Genomic DNA, 21730 nt, shown 5'->3' with positions numbered 1-21730 from the left:
CTGTAATCCCAGCTACTTGGGAGGTTGAGATACAAGAATCACTTCAACCTGGGAAGCAGAACATTGCAGTAAGCCAATCTGAAAAGACTCCATCTCAAAAAAACAAAGAAAAATAAATGCTCTCATTTTACTCTTGTATCTGCCTTTTTCTCTAGATTGCTTCCATCAAATAAAACTGCAATATCTTATATCTTAAAAATTTTAAAAACCCTCTCCTGCCACCATCTCTTCCTTTCAGCCCCTTTACACTAATACACCTCATGACAGCAGTCTATACACATTGTCTATACATCTTTTCCACCCATTTTCTCTTTTTTTTGAGCCAGATTCTTCCTCTGTCACCCAGGCTGGAGTGCAGTAGTGCCATCTCCACTCACTGCAACCTCCACCTCCTCAGTTCAAGCAATTATCCTGCCTCAGCCTCCCGAGTAGCTGGTATTAAAGGTGTTCATCACCACGCCCGGCTAATTTTTATATATTTTTTAAAGCTTGGGTGTCACCGTGTTGCCCAGGCTAGTCTTGAACTCCTGGCCTCAAGCGATCTGCCCACCTCGCTGGGATTACAGGTGTGAGCCACCACGCCCAGCGTGTTGGGATTACAGGTGTGAGCCACTGTGCCCAGCCAGTTCCACCCATTTTCTCTTAATCCTACTCCAATCACGCTTTCTTTCTCTTCCCTGACATTAAAATGGCTCTTATCAAGACCATTAATGTGCTTCCTGTAGCTAAATCCAGTCATCCATTCTTAGTCTTCATTAACCTGATATCAGCATCATTTGACACAATTAATCCTTCTCTCCTCTTCCAGGCTTCTAAGGACACCATTTGCTATTGGCTGTCTTCTTCCTTACTGGCAAAAACAGTTTCCTTTGCTACTGTCCTCATCTTCCCAACCTCTAAACACTGGGCCCAAGAGTTCTGTTTTGGACACCTTCTCTCCTCCATCTGTCCTTACTCCTTAGATAATCTCATCCAGTCACAGGGCTTTAAATCCTACTTACATGTTAATAACTCTCAGTTTCATGTCTCTAGTTTAAACCTCTCAAGTCCACATTCCTGTTGCCAGTTGTCTATCTGACATATCCAAGTGGATGTATAATAGGCATCTCACACTCAGCACGTTCAAAATGTGCTCACAAACCTGCTCCTTCTGCAGTCTCCCCATTCTCAGTAAGTGGCAGCTCTAGTTTTCTAGCTTCTTAAGCCCCAAACTTCGGAGTTACATCTTTGACTCTTACTCCCTTTCCCCAATATCCAATCCATCAACAAATCTTTCTTTAAAATGTATCCAGAATGTATTCTCCTTAGCACCTCCACCCTGGCCTAAACCACTATTGTCTCTTGCTGAGACCGCTGTGACAGTACCCTAACTGTTTTACCAGCTTCACCCCTGTATCCCTGTCAATCTAAGTTTTTTCACAGAAGTCAAAGTAATCAGATTATGTTCCAGCTCTACTCAAAACCCTCAAAAGACTTCTCACTTACAGTAAAAGCTAAAACCCTTACAATAGCTCACGAGGCCCTGGGGAAATATGCAACCCTCCCCTGAGCCCCCACCTCTGTCTTCTTTCACCTCCTGCCACTCCTCTCTTTCACTTTGCTCTATCCACACTGGCTTCCTTAAAGTTCCTGGAATATGCCAAGTATGCCACATGCTCTGGCCTGAGGGTTGGTGGGTTAGGTCTCATTCTCGAGACACTCTTCCCCCAGATATCCAGTAGGCTCGCTTCCTTTCTCCTTTAGATTTCAGCTCACAAGTCATTTTGGGCAATGAGGTTTTCTCTAACCTAAAATAGCCAACTGCCTGTTCCCATCACCCAATCGTACCCCTGTACTCTTTTAGCCTGCTTCATTTTCCCTTGACGCTTTTCATCTGACACACTATACGTTATCTGTCTATATGCTGTCTGCCTCCTCCCAATCAATACATAAGCTCTGTGAGGACAGCAGTGTCTGTTTGACTGACTGTTCTTTCCCCTGATGCCTAGACAATACGTGACACACAGTAGTAGGTTCTCAACAGATACTATTTTTAAATGAGTGACTGAAGCTTAAAGACAAATTAAATATAAGGTTGTCTATAAACTTAAATATAAAATAACTTTTTTCAAATATGTAAAAAAATATTTTACGGCGGGATGGGAGAAAAAAAGAAAAAAATATTTTAGTATTTCACAAATTTTCTATTTAACTTTCACAAATTTTCAGTTAATATCAGCATTGTTCCTTACCTGAAGTCTCTATGTAGTAATGGGTAATTGCCTTCCAGTGATAAACAAAATCTTCTTGTAAAGGAAGAGAAGGTGCAAGCTATAAAAACACATACAAAAAGACCATGACAATTAAGAAAATGGCATTGAAAGTTTCCCATAACTTATAACTCTATATTTATTTATTATAATGTAAAGGTAGAGTAAACATAAGGGGTGAACTTTGTTTTTATATGTCAGATATCAAAGAGAAACAAAATAAGTCGAATCCAAGAAAGTAAAAATGAGTTATCAAGAAAGAGGAAAAACATATTTATCAACATTATTATTAAACTACAGTATTAGGCTTTTTTTCCTCTCCTGACACTTGTTTAAAAGTAGGTTTCAGGCTGGGCACAGTGGCTCATGCATGTAATCCCAAACTCTAGGAGGCCAAGGTAGATGAATCACTTGAGGTCAAGAGCTTGAGACCAGACCAGCAGAGATGGTGAAACCCCATCTCTATTAAAAATACAAAAATTAGCTGGGGGTGGTGCTGTGCATCTGTAGTCCCAGCTACTGGGGAGGCTGAGGCAGGAAAATCGCTTAAACCTGGGAGGTGGAGGTTGCAGTGAGCCAAGATCATGACACTGCATTCCAACCTGGGTGACAGAACGAGACTCTGTCTCAAAAAAAAAAAAAAATTTTTTTTAAAGTACGTTTCAAAGGTATGTTAAATGAAAACATACCAACATTCTGTTACTGACATATCAGCAAAATGAAATTACTAATAGCCAGGGATCTTTGTACCTAGGACTTTGAAATGCAAAACAGTAAAAAGCTGCTACGTAATTAGTTACACATCATCACTACTAAAACATATACCAAAGTCAACTTTGTAATCAGATTAAAACTGTCCCCTACATTGAATGACATACAGATGTAAATCTTTTCTTTTTAAGCTTGGATTAGGCAGTGCATATTTCTAGCAAAATAACTACATGAACAAGACATCAGCAATTTAAATTCCACAAAGTCAAAAATGCTCTACATTTTAGCTCTAAAACTTACTTCAGAAGTTTTATGACCAAAATTATATCCCCTCAGCCATCTTACAGCAAACCTACAGGTATTTCAAATATGTGTTAAATGGATAGAAAAAGATTTGCATACACCTCTGCATTTCTTTCCCTTAAAGACTGAGAGAGAGAGCTCCCCTAGTCCCAGTGTTGTCAGAGGCCTTTGAACCAGAGCGACCCCATCTTGAACAGGAGCTGGGTAAAATGAGGCTAAGACTTGCTGGGCTGCATTCCCATGAGGTTAGGCATTCTTAGTCACAGGATGAGACTGGAGGTCACAGGTCTGATATCACAAGATACAGGTCATAAAGACCCTGCTGATAAACAGCATTATGTAAAGAAGCCGGCCAAAACCCACCAAAACCAAGATGGTCACAAAAGTGACCTTGGTTGTTCTTACTGCTTATTATACACTAATTATAATGCATGAGCATGCTAAAAGCCACTCCCACTAGTGCCAGGACAGCCTTCAAATGCCATGGCAAAGTCAGAAAGATAGTCTAAAAAGGGGAGGAACCCTCAGTTACAAGAATGGCCCACCCCTTTCCCTAGAAAACTCATGAATAATCCACTCCTTGTTTAGTATATGATCAAGAAATAACTAGAAAAATAGGCAACTAGTAGCTCTTGGGGCTGCCATGGAGCACCCGTTCTTCTGTTTCTTTACTTCTCCAGAGTCCATTTTCATATACTTCATCTAAACAGATGACCTCCAAGAGGTCATGTCACTCCCACACATCTATTGGTACCATTTTGATTTCTTGGTGTCCTCAGCCTCCGCCTCAGAGCTGGCAACCCTGCCAAAACAATTTCTGAACTATTGTCCAAATTATAAATATTGGTCATAAACATCTTAAGTGTTTCAATCAAGAAGATGAAATACATTTATGGAATAAAATAGACCCAAAAATATTTTACCAATCATCAATATCTTCCACTGTAAATAGTACTGGATTAAGAGAATAAAATATTCATCTTATTTTTTAAAAATAAAAATTAAAAAGACCTCAAGAAAGGAGTTAAAACCTTCGGGAGTACTTTAGCTTCAAGGAGAACATGGGGAAAAAAATACTTACAGGAGATTGAGGGGAAAAAAATTAGGAAGAAAATTAAGAATCAAAGTATTACCTTGGGAAAACAGTATCATCTTCCTGAAATTTTTAGATTGAAAAAATGTTTTAATCAGCTATTTGTTTCTAGAATGTTCTCAAAATACATAAAAACTTTTCCTAATTTTTTTGGACCTGTCTTCTATACACTACCTTTATATAGTTAAGTACATTCACAGGTGGGACAAACCCAAATGAAATTCGTTGTTTCAGGAACTGTAGCTAGCTTCTTAAGTGTAAATGTTATGACGTGTTAATTTCTTCCAAGGCAACCTCTGGGGTCTATGAGGAATTACAGCATCCTTTTTCCAGATTATTTCAGAAGTGGGATTTAACTGTATTTCAAGGGAATTGAAGCTGCAATTCTCTGGTCACTAGACAGGTAAGTCTTACTGCATTTGTGTCAGGTAGGACCTTGTTGTAGGTTACAGTGAAATTCAAAGCAGGATGGTGTTAGTTACCTTGCTACCTCCCTCCAAGAGTTCGATTTACATAAGAAACCTATTTAAGTAGAAAGCTAAACAGTTCTAAATTGCTAATAACTTAGATTAGTAACAATCTTGTTCAAAGATGAATAAATCTCCTTATTTATGTAAAACTTTCTAGTAAACTTCCCGCTTTCATTACTAACTCTAACATGCAAATTACCTGTTTTATCATTGCATAAAAACGTTTATGCTCTGAGTTAAGAACAACGTGTGAATCAGTATCAAGAGATTCCAATTTAACTTTTTACAACACAGAGAATTAAATTTCTAAAAATTCATGCAATGACTATCTCAACCCCAAATTGACATGAACCTTAACTAGACTTTGCTTTCTCTAGAAAGCCTGGCCAGGCTCTTCCTGGGAGGATGGGGTCCCCATATGTACCTTGATACCCTTTATCAGCTGGCTTGCTCTCTTTTATCCCCTATGCCACTTTTGCCATTGTTTAATTGTCCATCTCTCCCACTAGATTGTCAGCTCTATGAGGGTTGGGACTGTGTTACCTTTTTCATCACTCAATGTCTGGTTTCCAACTCAGGGATGACAGAGTTAAGTATTTGATAATATATATTAAGTGCATAAATGAGTAACACAGAAGTTACCGCCTTTTAATGAGCAGTTACGTGCCAGATGCAATACAGCAAATTTTGCACATACTGTATGGTCTTATACTCTCAGGATAAACCTATTTTGCTCAAACTCCAAAGACTCAAAATCAGTCAATTGACTTATCCAAGGAAACACTGCCATTAAATGGAAGGCTGGACTGTGTCCAATACACCCATCACACAAAAGCATCTAGATGGATAATTTGGATGACTACTAATATTCTAAAAGCCAACTCTGCTTTTACTGTTTCTCATGTATCATCAACATTCCACTCCCAGATTTTTTAAATGCTTCTTTCTGCCCCCAACTTTCCTGATGGTCTTTCCCCATCTTTTCTGCCTCTCCAAAGTTTTGCTCACTTCCTCCCAGAAAGCCTTCTCTAACAACTCCAATTCTAAATGCTTGGTCCCTTTTCCTATAGAGTTCACTGGCTAAACCAATCATCCAAATGACAATAATTGTTGACATTTACTGAGCATTACTATGTGACAGACACTGCACTAAGCACTTCATGTACATTATCTCATTTGAATCTTCACCACAATTTTATGATAGGTTTAATTATTTCCATTTAGAATGAAGAAATGGAAATGTATACAAATTAACTTGCCCAAGTGTAGAAGGAAGGGACAGAGGCAGGAATGGAACCCGATTCTGTGTGGCTCTATGGGTTAGATCACATTCTTAGGCATTCGTTATTCTATAATAACATGTATATTTGTTTGGTTTCCCAAATGAGACTGTAAGCATTGTGACCAAGGACACAAGTTCACCAAGTACACCTTGTTTCCCTCACATTGTGCCATGCTTTCTGGTGACTCAGAAGATATATTCTGAATGAGTGAAGGACTGAAGTGAGAGATCACTTGTTGGAAAAGAATATGCCTAAGAAAACATGAGATATATTTGATTTGTGGTTTGAATTTCCAGGGCACAGGAGATTTTTTAAGGAATTACTAGTCTCAACAATTGACACTAGCTCTTAACTATTATTTGAAAAGAAAACATTGCATTCACATTCTGAAAGATGACTTCCATTGAAGGAATTAATTAAAATGATAAAACTCTTCCCTGACACTGACCTTTATCTTCTCTGGAAGAAATCTGCCCACTAAGGTGGAACTGGCTGGAATTTAAGAGGAGCATGCCCTTGGCACGTTCTCTAGTGACGACTAGGCTCTCAACAAATACTAACTTGTACTAAATGGAAAGTGTTTGATCTATCATTTGAAGAAGTTGTGTTAAAACAATCTGTTCTAACCCTGGAACTAACAACAAGAGAGAACTGAATTCAGACTTGCGATGTGGCAACCGGCTAAGAGAACAGATTCATTTCATAAGCCTCTTAGTGGCCAATCATTTCTATACTGAGAGAAGACCATCATTTCTAAAAAGGGAGGCAGGAGTTACATTACAATTCTTGTTTTTGATCAAGAAGGTGTGAACGACCAGGCTCAGTGGCTCACACCTGTAACCTCAGCACTTTGGGAGGCTGAGGTGGGTGGATCATGAGGTCAGAAGTTCAAGACCAGCCTGGCTAACATGGTGAAACCCCATCTCTACTAAAAATACAAAAATTAGCCAGGCGTGGTGGTGGGTGCTTGAAATCCTAGGTACTCCGGAGGCTGAGGCAGAGAACTGTTTGAACCCAGGAGGTGGAGGTTGCTGTGAGCCAAGATCAAGCTACTGCACTCCAGCTTGGGCGACAGAACAAGACTCCATCTTTAAAAAAAAAAAAGGTGTGAATTTCTCTTCTATCAGCTTAACAACACATTTGCAAATGCTAATTTTGGAAAATATCTTAGCTGTATTTTTTATCTTGTAAGTGGTTACCAGGGAGTGAGGAGAAACCATTAATCAAACAATGAGAAAAACTCTATGTTTAAACCTCGTTTACATGAATACATCTATTCAAGGCTAAAAAACCATTTGAGCCAGGCATGATGGCTCCACGCCTATAATCCCAGCACTTTAAGAGATGAAGGTGGAAGGATTACTCAAGCCCAAAAATGTAAGACCAGTCTGGGCAACATTGTAGACCCAGAGTCTACAAAAAAAAATATTTTTTAATTGAATGTGGTGGCACAGGCCTATAGTTCCAGCTACTCAAGAAGCTGAGGCAGGAGAATCTTTTGAGCCCTGGAGGTGGAGGCTGCAGTGAGCTATGATCACACCCCTGCACTCTAGCCTGGGTGACAGAGACCCTGTCTCGAAAAATAAACAAATAGTTAAATTAAAAACCCATTTGAAGGCTCATCCAATTGAGTAAGGAAACCTGGAAAGTAATCATATGAAAATGGGTTAAGAAAGCATTACTCCACAGACTCATCCAACAAAATAATGAAAAGAGGCCATGTCAGTATCCAGGTATTTTCTGTCTCTATATAATCCTGATAATTATGTTAATTGGAATACTGCATCAGGAAATGCTAATTGGGTGTACAAATGAACAGGAACACACAGAAGAGCTAATGAAATGAACTGAGGAATGGTAAGATTGCTTCAGAGAGGAAAATATCAAGCAAATTAATAAACAGAACTGAATAACTGGAAACTCATCTTGGGCAACAAAAAAAGTTCTTCAAATACCACAAGTATGGCTTATTCATCATTGCATATGAGTTCATTACCAAGAGAGAATGTTAAAAGGGGGAATAAAAGGTTAGTACAGTATATCAAACATTTTTCACGAGATTTAGCCTCCTATCAAGATAAATTGGGTGGTGCCACGGATGAAAACATTCTGTCTAAGCAAATGAAAATATTACATTTCTAAATGCAACGCATTAATTCCAGGACCAGCTGAATACAAGTTAACGTTTTCTAACTAACCTCAGCAAAGCAGGCTAAGGATATTACAGAGCAGGAGCCAGATAATTTGGCAGATGCTAATATATACAATTATAAAAAGATAACGAGGACAAGAAAACACAGGCCTCCGGATAAAAATGGGCCTTTACTAGGAGAACGGGAAAGCCATCTTGCTTTTTCTAAGTACTTATTTCTGTAAATACCAGCTTGATGGGTAAAGGATATAATCTATGGGGGACTAGTTCCAGGACCTCACTTTCCACCTCTAAAATCTGAGAATGCTCAAGTCCCTGTTATAAAATGGCAGAGTATTTGCATATAACCTATGCATACCTGGATAAATCGTCTCTAGATTGCTTATAATACCTAATACAAAGCTTCACATCACTTTATTCACATGGATTCAAGGTAGTACTTGAATGTGGCAAATTCAAGTTTTGCTTTTTGGAACTCTGTAGAATTTTTTTCTCCTGTGAATATTTTTTACCTGAGTTTGGTGCGTCAGATGCAGAGCCTACGGATAAGATGGCTGACTGCAATGTAGTAAATTTTGATTCCCAAGTATCTCATATATTTAATGTTAAAAATAAAATGATTCAGGCTGAGTATGGTGGCTCATGCCTATAATCCCAGCACTTTGGGAGGCCAAGGCAGATGGATCACTTGAAGTCAGAGGTTCAAGACCAGCCTGGCCAACATGGTGAAACCCCATCTCTACTGAAAAAGAAAAGTAGCCTGGTGTGGTGGCGCCTGCCTGTAATTCCAGCTACTACGGAAGCTGAGGCAGGAGAATCACTTGAACCCGGGAGGCAGAGGTTGCAGTGAGCCAAGATCACACTACTGCACTCCAACCTGGGCAACAGAATGAGATTCGGTCTCAAAAATAAATAAACAAATAAATTCTTGGCATTAATGTTTTAATAAATTGCAGTTAAATTATTTTAACAGAAGTGCTTTGGCGTGTGCATCAGCAAGAAGAAACTAAAAGTTGTCCTGAGGCCTACAACTGTCATTTCCCTCTGTGTAATACCGCTCCACATCCATGAAACCCTGGTTTTTGTTTTTTTGTTTGATGTTTGCCCAAGAGCTTGTCTTAGAGCTAAATTTTTTTTGACACTTCTCATCTATCACTTAAATAACAATTGTACTAAAGTTCGTTTTCATTACTGAAATAAAAAACTCCATTTTACATTTACCTGCCCATAAAAATTATTCTGTTGCCTCTGAAATTTTTACAAGTGTAGATTTCAAAGTGCCCTATCACATAATATGAACGTAGGAAGAGAATGCCACGTTAAAAATTAGCAAAGTAATTGTTCCTGCACGGAATGCATTTTCCAATTTGGGCAGTTCTCCCAGAAGAAAGTAAACAGCTAAAGTAAAGCAACGAGCACTCTTACTAGAACAGCAGCAAGGCATTTTCTTTTTAGTTTCTTTGCACTAATTAGTCTATCTGGATACTTGAATACTGTCTCTTTATGCTGGTGTCTAAAACCCTCAAAGGAGAATACAATTGCAGGATAGCCGAAGAGTGTCCAGGAAGAGGATGAGAAAAGAAAGGAAACAGATGGTCTCTGCTCCGTGAGCTTGGAAGCTGTTGAAAGCAAACTCGATTGGACCCTCCAAACCCTATTTCAGATCAATCCATAAGGTTCAGCTGAGTTCGGCCTCGAGGCCTGAGAAAGTCAAAGCCAGCAACCCGAGTGCTGGTCGGCTGCTCCCTCGCCAGGGTCGCCCCACAGCGAAATCACGCCTGTCCCACCCCTGCCCCCCAAAACCAAACAGATCCCAAGCCCAAGCGAGGCTTGCTCGTTTCTTTTGTCTTGCTCAACGCTGACCACTTTTTTTCCGGTGAAGGTTAACGGTAAGGGAGCCCGGGGAGCTCCCTGCGATCCCTCCAGGTGCTCCCCGAACCCCCGTCTCCATCAGAGGAATGAGGCGACCACCAAGCAGGGCCAGGCGGCCTGGTCCTCCCCAGCACCCCCACCGCGGCTCCTGGAGGAAGGCAGGGACCGCCGGCCTGGGGCAGCCAGGGACGGAGGGGGCGCCCGCGCAGAGCCAGGCCCGAGGCCCCGGGCGCCTCCACGATCGGGCGGCCACCCAGGGCGCCCGCCTGGGGCCTCACCCCACCCGGGGCCAGAGCCGCCGAGGGCCGGGCTGAGGCCGCCCGGCTGTCTCCGAGACCGGCGAGGAGCGTAGGCCGCCGCCATCCACGGCCTGCCGTGCGCCCGCAGCCCGTGGCCTTACCGCCTCCACGGCGTGCTGCAGGATGGAGGTGAACTTGGAGAACATCCTGTCCCGGGACTGCAGCAGCCTCTCCCGGGACGACCTGGAGAGCTCCTCGATCCGCCGCCGCCGCCCCTGCTGCGGCTGCCGGGGCCGCTCCAGAGTGAAGGCCGGTGCGGGGCGGGGAGGACGAGCTGAGGACCGAGACAGGGCCCGGCCCTGCCGCTTCAGGTGTGCGCGGGCGGCCGGGCGGCTCCGGAGGGCGCCGGGACGCGGCGGGCGGCGAGGAGGGCGTTCGGTGCGGACTCGAGGCCCCGGGAAGCTCCGGCGGCAGCTCGGGTTGGGACACGGTGGCAGCCCGGCTCGGGTTCCTTCCGCCCGCTCTGCCCGCCGCGGCCGGCAGGGGGCGCCGCCGCGACCCGGGGAGGCCCGGCCAGGCCTGCCCAGCAGCGAGGCAGCCAGACGCCGCGGGGGCGGGGGGCGCGCGAAGGCCTCGGCCTCGCCCGGGGCAGGAGGCGGCCTGGGGGCAGTCACCGCCCTCTCCTGGCTTTCTCTGGGAGAGGGCGCCTGGGACACCGCTTTCTGACATTTTGACAGCTCAGAGGTTCTTAAGACTTTTGTTTCTCCAGTGGAAGTTAACAGGCTGACTGTAGGGACACGCAGCCGCCCATATATGCGTGTAGTAAGGACCAATTTGGAAGACTCGTAAGAAGACACAGCGTTCCTTAAGCAAACACGGGCGATGGATTTAAATGCTCGGAATTAGAACAAATCAACGACTGCAGGTGAAATGGCTTTGCTAACCGTAAAATATATTATTATTTATTCAACATGAAAACAGGAAGTCCTCCATGAGCACATGGTAAGACAGTTGGCTCAGTTCAAATAAACCATTCTAATATTTATTTATATATATTTATAATATGTAAATGTATTTGTGACTTGGTTGATAGGTGTAGTGATTCAGTACAGCATTTTCTATTCAGTTATCAGATGATGCTGGAAAACATTAGTGAGGGAAAGAATCTGAAAGAAATCTACCAAATTCCTAAGGCAGATAAATAGAGGTCCAAGGTAAGCACTTGGGTGGAGGCTGCTTAAAATACTACCCAACAGTGTATTAGTCAAGCCTTGAAGAAGCAATTCGGGCTGATAAAGTTTAGGTTAATACAAATTATGAAAATATTTGTATCCTGAAGAAATTTGTTTTATGCTGGTATTGGCGTTTTACCAAAAGGATCATTAAGATAAGGTGGGGAGTGAGTTTTGCACAAACAGTGATGAAAATAGAGATCTGGACTGGGCACGTTGGCTCACGCCTATAATCCCAGCACTTTGGGAGGCCGAGGCGGGTGAATCACTTGAGGCCAGGAGTTCGAGACCAGCCTGGTCAACATGGTGAAACCCCCATCTCTACTAAAAATACAAAAAAAAAAAAAAAATTAGCCAGGTGCAGTGGTGCATGCTTGTAATCCCAGCTCCTTGGGAGGCTGAGACAGGAGAATCTTTGAACCCAGGAGGTGGAGGTTGCAGTGAGCCGATGTTGTGCCATTGTGCTCCAGCCTGGGTGACAAGAGTGAAACTCCGTCTCAAAAAAAACAAATACACACACACACACACACACACGTATATATGTATGTGTACATATCTATATACTTATACACACACATTATAGATATATATGTATGTGTATATATACACTTATACACACTCATATTTAGATATATAGATGTGTGTGTGTGTGTGTGTGTGTGTGTGTGTATGTATATATATGTATATATATCTGTAATTTATTTGTGGAACAAAATAGGCAGAAAATGTAGCTGCCATATGGAGTGGTGGTAACTGGCCAGGCTCTGGGCCTGGGTAGCCTAAGTCCCAGCACTGCCACCCATGGTGGAAAGTTATTTAACTTCTTTGTGTTTTAATTTGCTTATGTGTAAAAAGGGGAGAACAGTACCTGCCTTCTGAGGTTTTGTGGGAATTGATACATGTAAAATACTTCAACAGTGCCTAGTCCCTAGTAAGAGATACACAGGCACTTGTAATTGTTCTGAGTTGTGGTAGTGGTATTTAGCAAAATAATAGGTCCAGAAATCAAGAATTAAGGAGGAGCTCTTAACTGGGCTTCTTGTCTTCCCGTTTTTGTGGTTTATATCCCTGCAGTGCTCCATGGCAGATGAATATGACCTGAATTTTCTGTGTACTATCCTGGAATGCTGGAGGCATCCTCTGCTGTTTCGTGCCCCTTACCAAATTCTGGCTAATTGTGTCTGCTTCAACCACTAGCACGTAGTGTGGCTTATTATTATTATATTCGCACACAGTTTAAGATGGTTAGTCATGTTATTAACCCTAATTATTTTTGTGATCTAATTATGCATTTATATGGCATTTTGTATTTCCATAATGCCTTACAACCACTAATTGTATGAGGAGGTCTTACTTAGAGTTGTGTGTATTTGATGATGTCTATCTTTGTGTACTTATTATAAACACAATAAAATATATGTTTTGCTCTAGATTAATACCAGTATTTAGGATGGTGATTCATCTACCTGCTCTCTAGGTTTCAAGACATACTAGTTGGACTAGAATTGTAACTGAGTAGATATTCCTATTTCTGACTGTCATCCTAGAATGCCTGCTGTGACACCGACATCATCAATTCGCCTAATACATGGGCACAGTTGGACCTACCCCCAAAGCCTGTGATTTGAGAAAACACAAGAAAACATTCCCCTGGCCTGCAAAACACTTAGGTATGAGTACCTGAAATTTCTCAGTTAGAATTTAATATCTTTATCCTTTTGGCTTAAGCCAAATAAGAAACTTAGTCCTTGTTAAAATGAAAATACTCTTAGGAGATATAACACATTAAACTCTGTCATTTATTAGACCTTAAGGGGAATACATTTGTTAAATCCTTTTCTAAAATGAAATTTAATCAGTGAAGACACAGAAAAGCCTAGAAAATTGGGACCCAGTTGGGATGGAGTCGAGAAAGAGATAAAAATAAATCTCCTTTTTTTTAAAAAAAACTTTTTAATAATAGTCATTCTGACTGGTGTGAGATGGTATCTCACTGTGGTTTTTATTTGTATTTCACTAATCAGTGAGATTGAGCTTTTTTTCATATGCTTTTTGGCCACAGAAGTCTTCTTTTGAAAATTGTCTGTTTATGTCCTTTGTGTACTTTTTAATGGGGTTATTTTTTTCTTTCTTTCTTTCTTTTTTTTGAGACAGAGTCTCACTCTGTCACCCAGGCTGGAGTTCAGTGGTGTGATCTCAGCTCACTGAAACCTCGGCATTCTGAGTTAAAGCGATTCTTCTGCCTCAGCCTCCCAAGTAGCTGGGACTATGTGTGCCACCAGGCCAGCTAACTTTTGGTATTTTTAGTAGAGACAGGGTTTCGCCATGTTAGAATGGTCTCGATCTCCTGACCTTGTGATCCACCTACCTTGGCCTCCCAAAGTGCTGGGATTATAGGTGTGAGCCACAGTGCTTGGCCTGCTTTTTTCTTATAAATTTGTTTAAGTTCCTTATAGATACTGGGATATTAGACCTTTGTTATGTGCATAGTTTGCAAATATTTTCTCTCATTCTGTAGGTTTTCTGTTTACTCTGTACAACAAACCCCCATGACATGAGTTTTACCTGTATAACAAACCTGCACATGTATCCCTGACCCTAAAATAAAAGTTTAAAGAAGAAGAAAGGGAAATAGACTTAGATGATACCTGCTTCCAAAGTTTGACAGACTTCTGGAATTTGTGAGTTGAACACATGAATTGTTAGCAACATTCCCTCCTCAAATTCCACTAAAATGACAATAAAGGGATTTTCCAAAGCATATGCCCAAAAGGATAAATTAGGAGAGGAAAGAACAACAATAGCATTTTCAGAATTAGAAAGTAACCATAAAATAGGTTAACTCTGGCGTGACTGACCTAAGAAAACTGAATCCTAAGCCAACAATGAAAGAAGCCAGGAATCAAAAGTCATCCCTTGGAGGCTTTGTTCCAGGACCTCCCAAGGGTACCAAAACCTGAGGATGCTCAAGTCCCTAATGTAAAATGGTGTGGTATTTGCATATAACCTAGGCATCACTCTCTAAGATACTTTAAATCATCTCTAGATTTCTATAATACATAATACAACATAAATGCTATGTAAATAATTGTTATACTTTGTTGTTTAGGGAATAATGACAAGAAAAAAAACCTGCACATGTTCAGTACAGATACAATTTTTTCCCCAAATATTTTCAAAAGTGTTGAAAGAGGTTGCCTTTGTGGAACAGGAAATTGGGAGTTTGGGAGGAAGGACAGAAGCTTTCATAACACACCTTGTAAAACCTCTTAACTCTGTGCTGGTGTAACACAAAGTTTGTTTGGCAAGGGGAGAAACTAGGAGCAGGAAACCATTTTTGGTGCTTTTGTGTAAGTTCAGACAAGGTATTGTAAGGGTTCATCCATGTAAAAATAGGAAGGAGATGGTAGACGTAATAGATGAGATCTGATCAACCAAATTTTCCAAGTGATAAAAGGAGTGAGTTGGTAAAGTAAAAGATGTTGCCGGAGTTTCTAGCTTGGAAGAAGTTAGTTGAAGATGCCATTAATTGAAATAGGGACCATGGAGATGTAGAAAAATGTTGAGATGGATTTTTTAATATGTTAGAATTTGATTATCTACTCTACAATTACATCTATGTGGAGACTTAGTATGCGGTGATGAGTTTGAATTAGGAAGCAAAGAGAGATCTGGTCTGGTAATAAAGATTGGAGGATCATCTCTTAAACATGGTAATGGAGATATAAGAAAAAAATGAGGTAGTTTAGTGAGATGGTGTGGTTAAAGGAAAAAGACAGAATGGATGCACACTTGAGGACCCCTTGCATTTAAAGAGCAGGAAATGGAAGAAGAGCTCATTTAGAAACAGCAGCCAGAGGTAGGAAAAGAAGTTCAGGCTGGGCCTGGTGGCTTACGCCTGTAATCCCAGCACTTTGGGAGGCTGAGGCAGGCGGATAACTTGAGGTGGGTAGTTTGAGACCAGCCTGACCAACATGGAGAAACTCTCATCTCTACTAAAAATACAAAATTAGCCAGGTGTGGTGGCAGGTGCCTGTAATCCCAGCTACTCAGGAGGCTGAGGCAGGAGAATCACTTGAACCTGGGAGCGGAGGTTGTGGTGAGGTGAGATCATGCCACTGCACTCCAGCCTGGGCAGCAAGAGTGAAATTCCATCTCAAAAAAAAAAAAAAAAAAAAAGATGTTCAGGGAGAAGTGAGTTTCAAAAATTGAGAGACTGGTTCAACGTATGATGGTAAATTAGCTCAGTTCTGCAGTTGCCACAGAAAAAAAAGGGAAGCTGATGGATCTAAGACCTTTCATAAAAATTGTGAAAACCCTGGTGTGTCCAGTGTCATATTTTCTTGATGCATTCTGATTGCAGCTGCAGTGGGCAGCTCTGTGCATGTTCAGACCCACCTCATGGTGACAGTGTCTCACCTCAATCCCATGCTCCCTTTGTAGAATTTTTGCCACTGGAAATTCTCTGTGTAGACAAGCCTGCTCTTTCCAAAACACAATGAGGAGGAATTAGCACTGCAGGGGCAATCCTTAGCCAGTAGGGGATGGAATCTGATGGGTAAATACTGCACTGCCCTGTCTTTCTGGTGGATAATTGTGGAAAGCAATTCTAGGAAGTGTTCTGAACACTCTTCAGGAGGTCCTGTGGGATCAAGTACCCAGTGACCACAGTGGTGACTTCTAATGCTTTTCCCCCTTCCCTCTCATTCTCCTTTCTTCCTCACTCTGTGATCCGAAGTGAACTACCTATAGTAGTTCACCTAAGTCTTTGTCTTAGGCTCCACTTTTGAGAAAACCCACTATGTGTGGGTGTTGGAGTAGGAGAAACTTACAGGGAAAGACTAAGTGCTAGACATTGGTTATTGGCTAAGGGAGATACACATGCACTGTCCCCTGCCTCCACCACAGGTTAGGAATTTACAATAAAGGAAGCATCTCCTGGAAATGAGAAGTGCTGCATATCAGAAAAATCCCAAATAACAGTGGCTGAAGGAAGTTTCTTTTTCAAGTAAAAGAAGTTTGCCTTGTAAGTAGTCATGACTATAGCATGATGAATCCATGAGGTCATCATGGAGCCACACTCTTAGCTGTCTCCACCACCGTCCAGTACTCAGGATCACTTCATGGTTCAATATAGGTGCTGGAGCTCTAGTTACCAATTTTAGGGCAGTCACAGGAGGAAGGAGGGAAAAGAGGAATTACCTCATTCCTTTGAACAAATCCATTCTGAAAGTTCTACACTTCTGCTTACATTTCATTGGTAAGAACTTACATAATCATATACCATGTTTAAAAAAGAAAGCTGGCCGGGCGCGGTGGCTCACGCCTGTAATCCCAGCACTTTGGGAGGCCGAGGCAGGTGAATCACGAGGTCGAGAGATCGCGACCATCCTGGTCAACATGGTGAAACCCCGTCTCTACTAAAAATACAAAAAATTAGCTGGGCACGATGGCGTGTGCCTGTAATTCCAGCTGCTCAGGAGGCGGAGGCAGAATTGCCTGAACCCAGGAGGTGGAGGTTGCGATGAGCCGAGATCGCGCCATTGCACTTCAGCCTGGGTAACGAGCGAAACTCCGTCTCAAAAAAAAAAAAAGCTGAGAAATGAAATGTTTAATTCTATGTAACCATCAGAAAAATTAAAAATACAAAGTATAATTTTCAAGTTTATTACAAATTTTTTGCTCAATACTATAATAAGAAGATAAAAAAGATACTAAAAAAAAGAAGCCTAAGGCTTGGTGTGGTATCTCACACCTGTAATCCCAGCACTTGAGCCCAGGGCTCATTTGAGCCCATGAGTTCAAGACCAGCATGGGAAACATAGTGAGACCCCATCTCTATTTTTTAAAAATAAATCCTGAAGAATAAACACAAAATAGGTCTTTTTGTTATAATAAATGCAAACGAGTTTAACTCACCAATTAAAAGGCAGAGATACATATACTGGATTTTTAAAATAACCTTATATTTTTTAGAAGAGACACATTTAAAAGAGAAGAGAAAGGCTGAAATCAATAAATCAGAAAAGATATACCACAGAAATATAATCAAGAAAAACCAGAATAAGAATTACATCAGACAAAATAGAGTCAAAGAAGCAAAACATCACAGTGATAAAGACAGATAAAGCCTACTAGTAAAATAATAATAGATCAAGAAGATGTAACATTTATGGTCATAAACATGCTTACTAATATAAATGCTAAATTTGTAAAGCAATAACGGACAGAACTGCACAGAGGAATGGATGAATAAACTATTATATTTGAAGATTTTAATTCACCCCTCATATGATCAGACAGATCAAACTCAGAAAATAGGCAAAGATGTAGGCTATTTGAATAACACGAGTAATAAGCTCAAAGTAGATGTTATGGAGAAATTTATACACATCAAAGTAATCACATTTTCAAGCATACATGGAACATTTACAAAGTTTGATTATGTATCAGGCCACACAGGAAACCTAAGGAAATTCTAAAAACATTCATTTTTTAACCAAATTAATTGAGCAGAACATACAGACACACACACAAATGGAAGTTATATCCTAGTGGGAAAAATCAATAACAAACGCAAAATTGCATGTAGTGATAAATGCTGTGAAGAGAATAGAATAAGGAGATAGAATATGATTTGGGGAAGTGTTATTTTAAATTAGGTGGCTGGATAACTCTTCTCTGAAGAGGTGCTATCTGAATGAAGTAAGGACATTAGCTGCGTGCATAGGAAAGAGATGTGCATTTCTGGAGAGAGAAGAGCAAGTGCAAATATCTTAAGATAGGAAAGAGTTTGGCGTGTCTGGGGAAGGCCAGTGTGGCTGGAGTAGATAAGTGATTGAGAGGAAAAATATAGTTGAATATACACATAGAGAGGAAGCCATGCCAGATCACATAGAGCAGTTCATTCTCAATGCTATCCAAAAGGCCCCTTTTCTTAATGTAAAAATACTGATGGAAGTATAACAAGATACACAGATTCATATGTATGTGTACAGCTTAATTAATTTTCACAAAGTGAACCATCTGGGCACTCAGCACCCAGATCAAGAAAGAGAGAATACCACAACCTTAGAATTCCTGGTCAATTACCCTTGCTAAGGGTTACCATTATTCTGACTTCTTTGTTTTTTATTCTTTATTTTTTATTTTTATTTTTGTATTTTTAGTAGAGATGGGGTTTAACCATGTTGGCCAGGCTGCTCTCAAACTCCTGACCTCAGGTGACCCTCCCACCTTAGCCTCCCAAAGTGTTGGGATTACAGGTGTGAGCCATCATGCCCAGCCTATTTTTCATTTTTAAATTGTATTATTTTTTCTCTTTTGTGTCACATCTCACCTGGATAGTCTGACTTCTAACACCATAGATTAGTTTGCCTCATTCGTTTATCTCATTATTATGATTATTATTACCACTTATTTTTATTTATTTTTTTGAGATGGAGTCTCACTCTGTTGCCAGGCTGAGGTGCAATGGTGTGATCTCAGCTCACTGCAACCTCCACCTCCTAGGTTCAAGCAATTCTCCTGCCTCAGCCTCCCAAGTAGCTGGGACTACAGGTGTGCACCACCAGGCCCACCCACCTAATTTTTGTACTTTTAATAAAGATGGGGTTTCACCATGTTGGCCAGGATAGTCTCAATCTCCTGACCTCGTGATCTGCCTGCCTTGGCCACCCAAAGTGCTGGGATTATAGGCATGAGCCATCCCGCCCAGCCTATTATTATTATTTGATGAGACAAATTCTCACTCTGTCACCCAGATTGAAGTGCAGTGGCATGATCTTGGCACACTGCAACTTCTGCCTCCCAGAGTCAAGCAATTCTCAGACCTCAGCCTCTCTAGTAGCTGGGATTAAAGGCATGCACCACCATGCCTGGCTAATTTTTGTATTTTTAGTAGAGATGGGGCTTTGCCATATTGGCCAGGCTGGTCTTGAACTCCTGGCCTCAAGTAATCCTCCTGCTTCGTCCTCCCAAAGTGCAGGGATTACAGGTGTGAGCCACCACACCCAGCCTCATTTTGAACTTTATATAAATAGAATCATATGGTATGTATTTTGTCACTGTTGGAGGCAGTGTTCTCAGAGTCACATTTGTTAATATTATGGTTCTGATCTTCTGTATCCTTAATGATCATTTGTCTGCATGTTCTATCAGCTTTTGAGATGTGTGATTGGCTCCCACTCTGGTGGAGCCACTATTGTGACTTTTTATACTTTTGGTTATGCCAATTTTTGCTTTATATATTAATATTTTAAAGCTATGTTATGTGTATTTTCAGATTTTGACTTTTGGTCCCTTCCTGGTGGACTGACCTCTTTATCCTTATGTACGTTCCTTTTTTTTTTTTTTTTTTTTTTTGAGACGGAGTTTCGCTCTTGTTACCCAGGCTGGAGTGCAATAGTGCAATCTTGGCTCACCGCAACCTCCACCTCCTGGGTTCAGGCAATTCTCCTGCCTCAGCCTCCTGAGTAGCTGGGATTACAGGCACGCGCCACCATGCCCAGCTAATTTTTTGTATTTTTAGTAGAGACGGGGTTTCACCATGTTGACCAGGATGGTCCCGATCTGTTGACCTCGTGATTCACCCGCCTCGGCCTCCCAAAGTGCTGGGATTACAGTCTTGAGCCACCGCGCCCAGCCCTGTATGTTCCTTTTATGGTAATAATGCAATTCAGGCTTTTCTCCTAATGGATTGGGTCAAAGAAACCACCACCTGCTGAGGTACTTGCTGAGGGCAAAGGGGTGTGGAATGAGTGGAAGAAGGTGATATATACCATGTGGTATATGACCACATGACCAGTTGTAGAAATGAGAGCTAGTGCAGTTGTGAATATTTCTTCCATATTTTGATATGGATATGTTTGTATATATACATATTTTTTAATTTTTTGTAGAGATAGTATCTCACTATGTTGCCCTGGCTGGTTTTGAACTCCTGGGCTCAAGTGATCCTCCCACCTACCCTCCCAAAGTGCTGATATTACAGACATGAGCCACCATGCTTGGCCTGTTTGTATGTAGAAACTTGAGATGATCTTGATTGCTCCATTTCATTACCCTGAAATGCATTAAGGCTAGACCATAGTTTTTACATGTGGTAGAGTAGTTGTCATTGTATTTTTTTTTTCAAAAACTTGTTTTCTTCCCACTCTTATTTCCCTATCTTCTCAGTATTTAAACTACAGTATATCAAAGGGAGAGTATGAATTAGCTCAAAGAACACCCAAAGACAAAAAGAGAGATTTTATAGCCTCTTTGGAACAACAGTTGGTATATTGTTAATTGTGCACAAGATAGTTGTACTCAGTTGAGTAGAAGTCTAAATTTTGTATTGTCTTTATAGGGAAATTGTGATTTAAAGTGATATGTGCCAAGATGACAAAAGATGGATTGGGGAGGTTTTATAATGTGTTGGTCTGGTTAGGCTGAACTACATTTCCCATAATTCCCTTTCCTATGTTTCCAGTTAAGGATGTGCACAAGAGACATATTTGTGTGAGATTTGGAGAATGGAGTGGAGGAGCAGCTATATCAAGAGTATTGATTTTTTTGTGCTCAGAGGCTGGAGAAGGGTCTCCAGGTGCTTTTGTGACCCATGCATATTGTTATTTTAGCTGCTGGCTTCTCTCCTTGGTATGAGGCAGCAACCAGGCTGCAGCTGTTCCATCTTTCCCTGAATCTTCCTTCAGCTTCACTGACTCCTCATCTGACTGTGTATCCTCATCCAGATGTGGGTTTGTCTTTATGACAAAGGGCACCAGGTTCTCCTGCAGGATACCCACATCATGAAGTTTGGAGAAGTGAGACAGAGCCTGACATGGGTACCAGTCAATGATCATGGGTTCCATCTTGTTTTTGTTACTTTGCACCGCCTGACAGCCTTCTTCCCAACTGCCTGCCCTGTAGACTTCAAGCTGCAGCTTAGATATGAAGGCAACCCTTCTAGACTTTATCAGCTCCTATTACTACATAAGGTCAAATCCCAGTAATAAATCCACACATGCAATGTATGTGTGTGGTCCTAATGATTCTGAATCCCTAATTGAATATTGAATAATATAGACCTATACAAAATGGTAAAATTGTATTTAGGGAAGTGTGATTTTTCCTTCCATTATTC

At 41.2% G+C, this 21730-nt stretch overlaps 2 protein-coding genes across 3 annotated transcripts in view; one reads left to right on the top strand and one right to left on the bottom strand.

Moving 5' to 3' along the window:
• Positions 1-10897, bottom strand: part of FHIP2A (FHF complex subunit HOOK interacting protein 2A) — a 47355-nt gene extending 36458 nt beyond the window's left edge. Inside the window, exons 1-2 of the mRNA XM_035269189.3 lie at positions 10534-10897; positions 2232-2310 (exon numbers count right to left, since the gene is read on the bottom strand). Of these exons, the coding sequence (XP_035125080.2) occupies positions 2232-2310; positions 10534-10578 (124 nt within the window). The 5' untranslated portion in view covers positions 10579-10897. The remainder of the gene's footprint in view (positions 1-2231; positions 2311-10533) is intronic.
• The window catches only part of LOC103796823 (uncharacterized), a 31424-nt gene continuing 20118 nt past the window's right edge, over positions 10425-21730 (top strand). For both annotated transcript variants that reach the window (XM_078346595.1, XM_078346596.1), the window contains exon 1: positions 10425-11374. In XM_078346595.1, coding sequence (XP_078202721.1) covers positions 10556-11098 — 543 coding nt within the window. In that variant the 5' untranslated portion in view covers positions 10425-10555 and the 3' untranslated portion in view covers positions 11099-11374. The remainder of the gene's footprint in view (positions 11375-21730) is intronic.

The sequence above is a fragment of the Callithrix jacchus genome, chromosome 12, assembly GCF_049354715.1.
Source record: "Callithrix jacchus isolate 240 chromosome 12, calJac240_pri, whole genome shotgun sequence".
Classification (NCBI taxonomy): domain Eukaryota; kingdom Metazoa; phylum Chordata; class Mammalia; order Primates; family Cebidae; genus Callithrix; species Callithrix jacchus.
The sequence above is the reverse complement of the archived record's forward strand: the minus strand, read 5'-3'. Positions and strand labels throughout refer to the sequence as shown.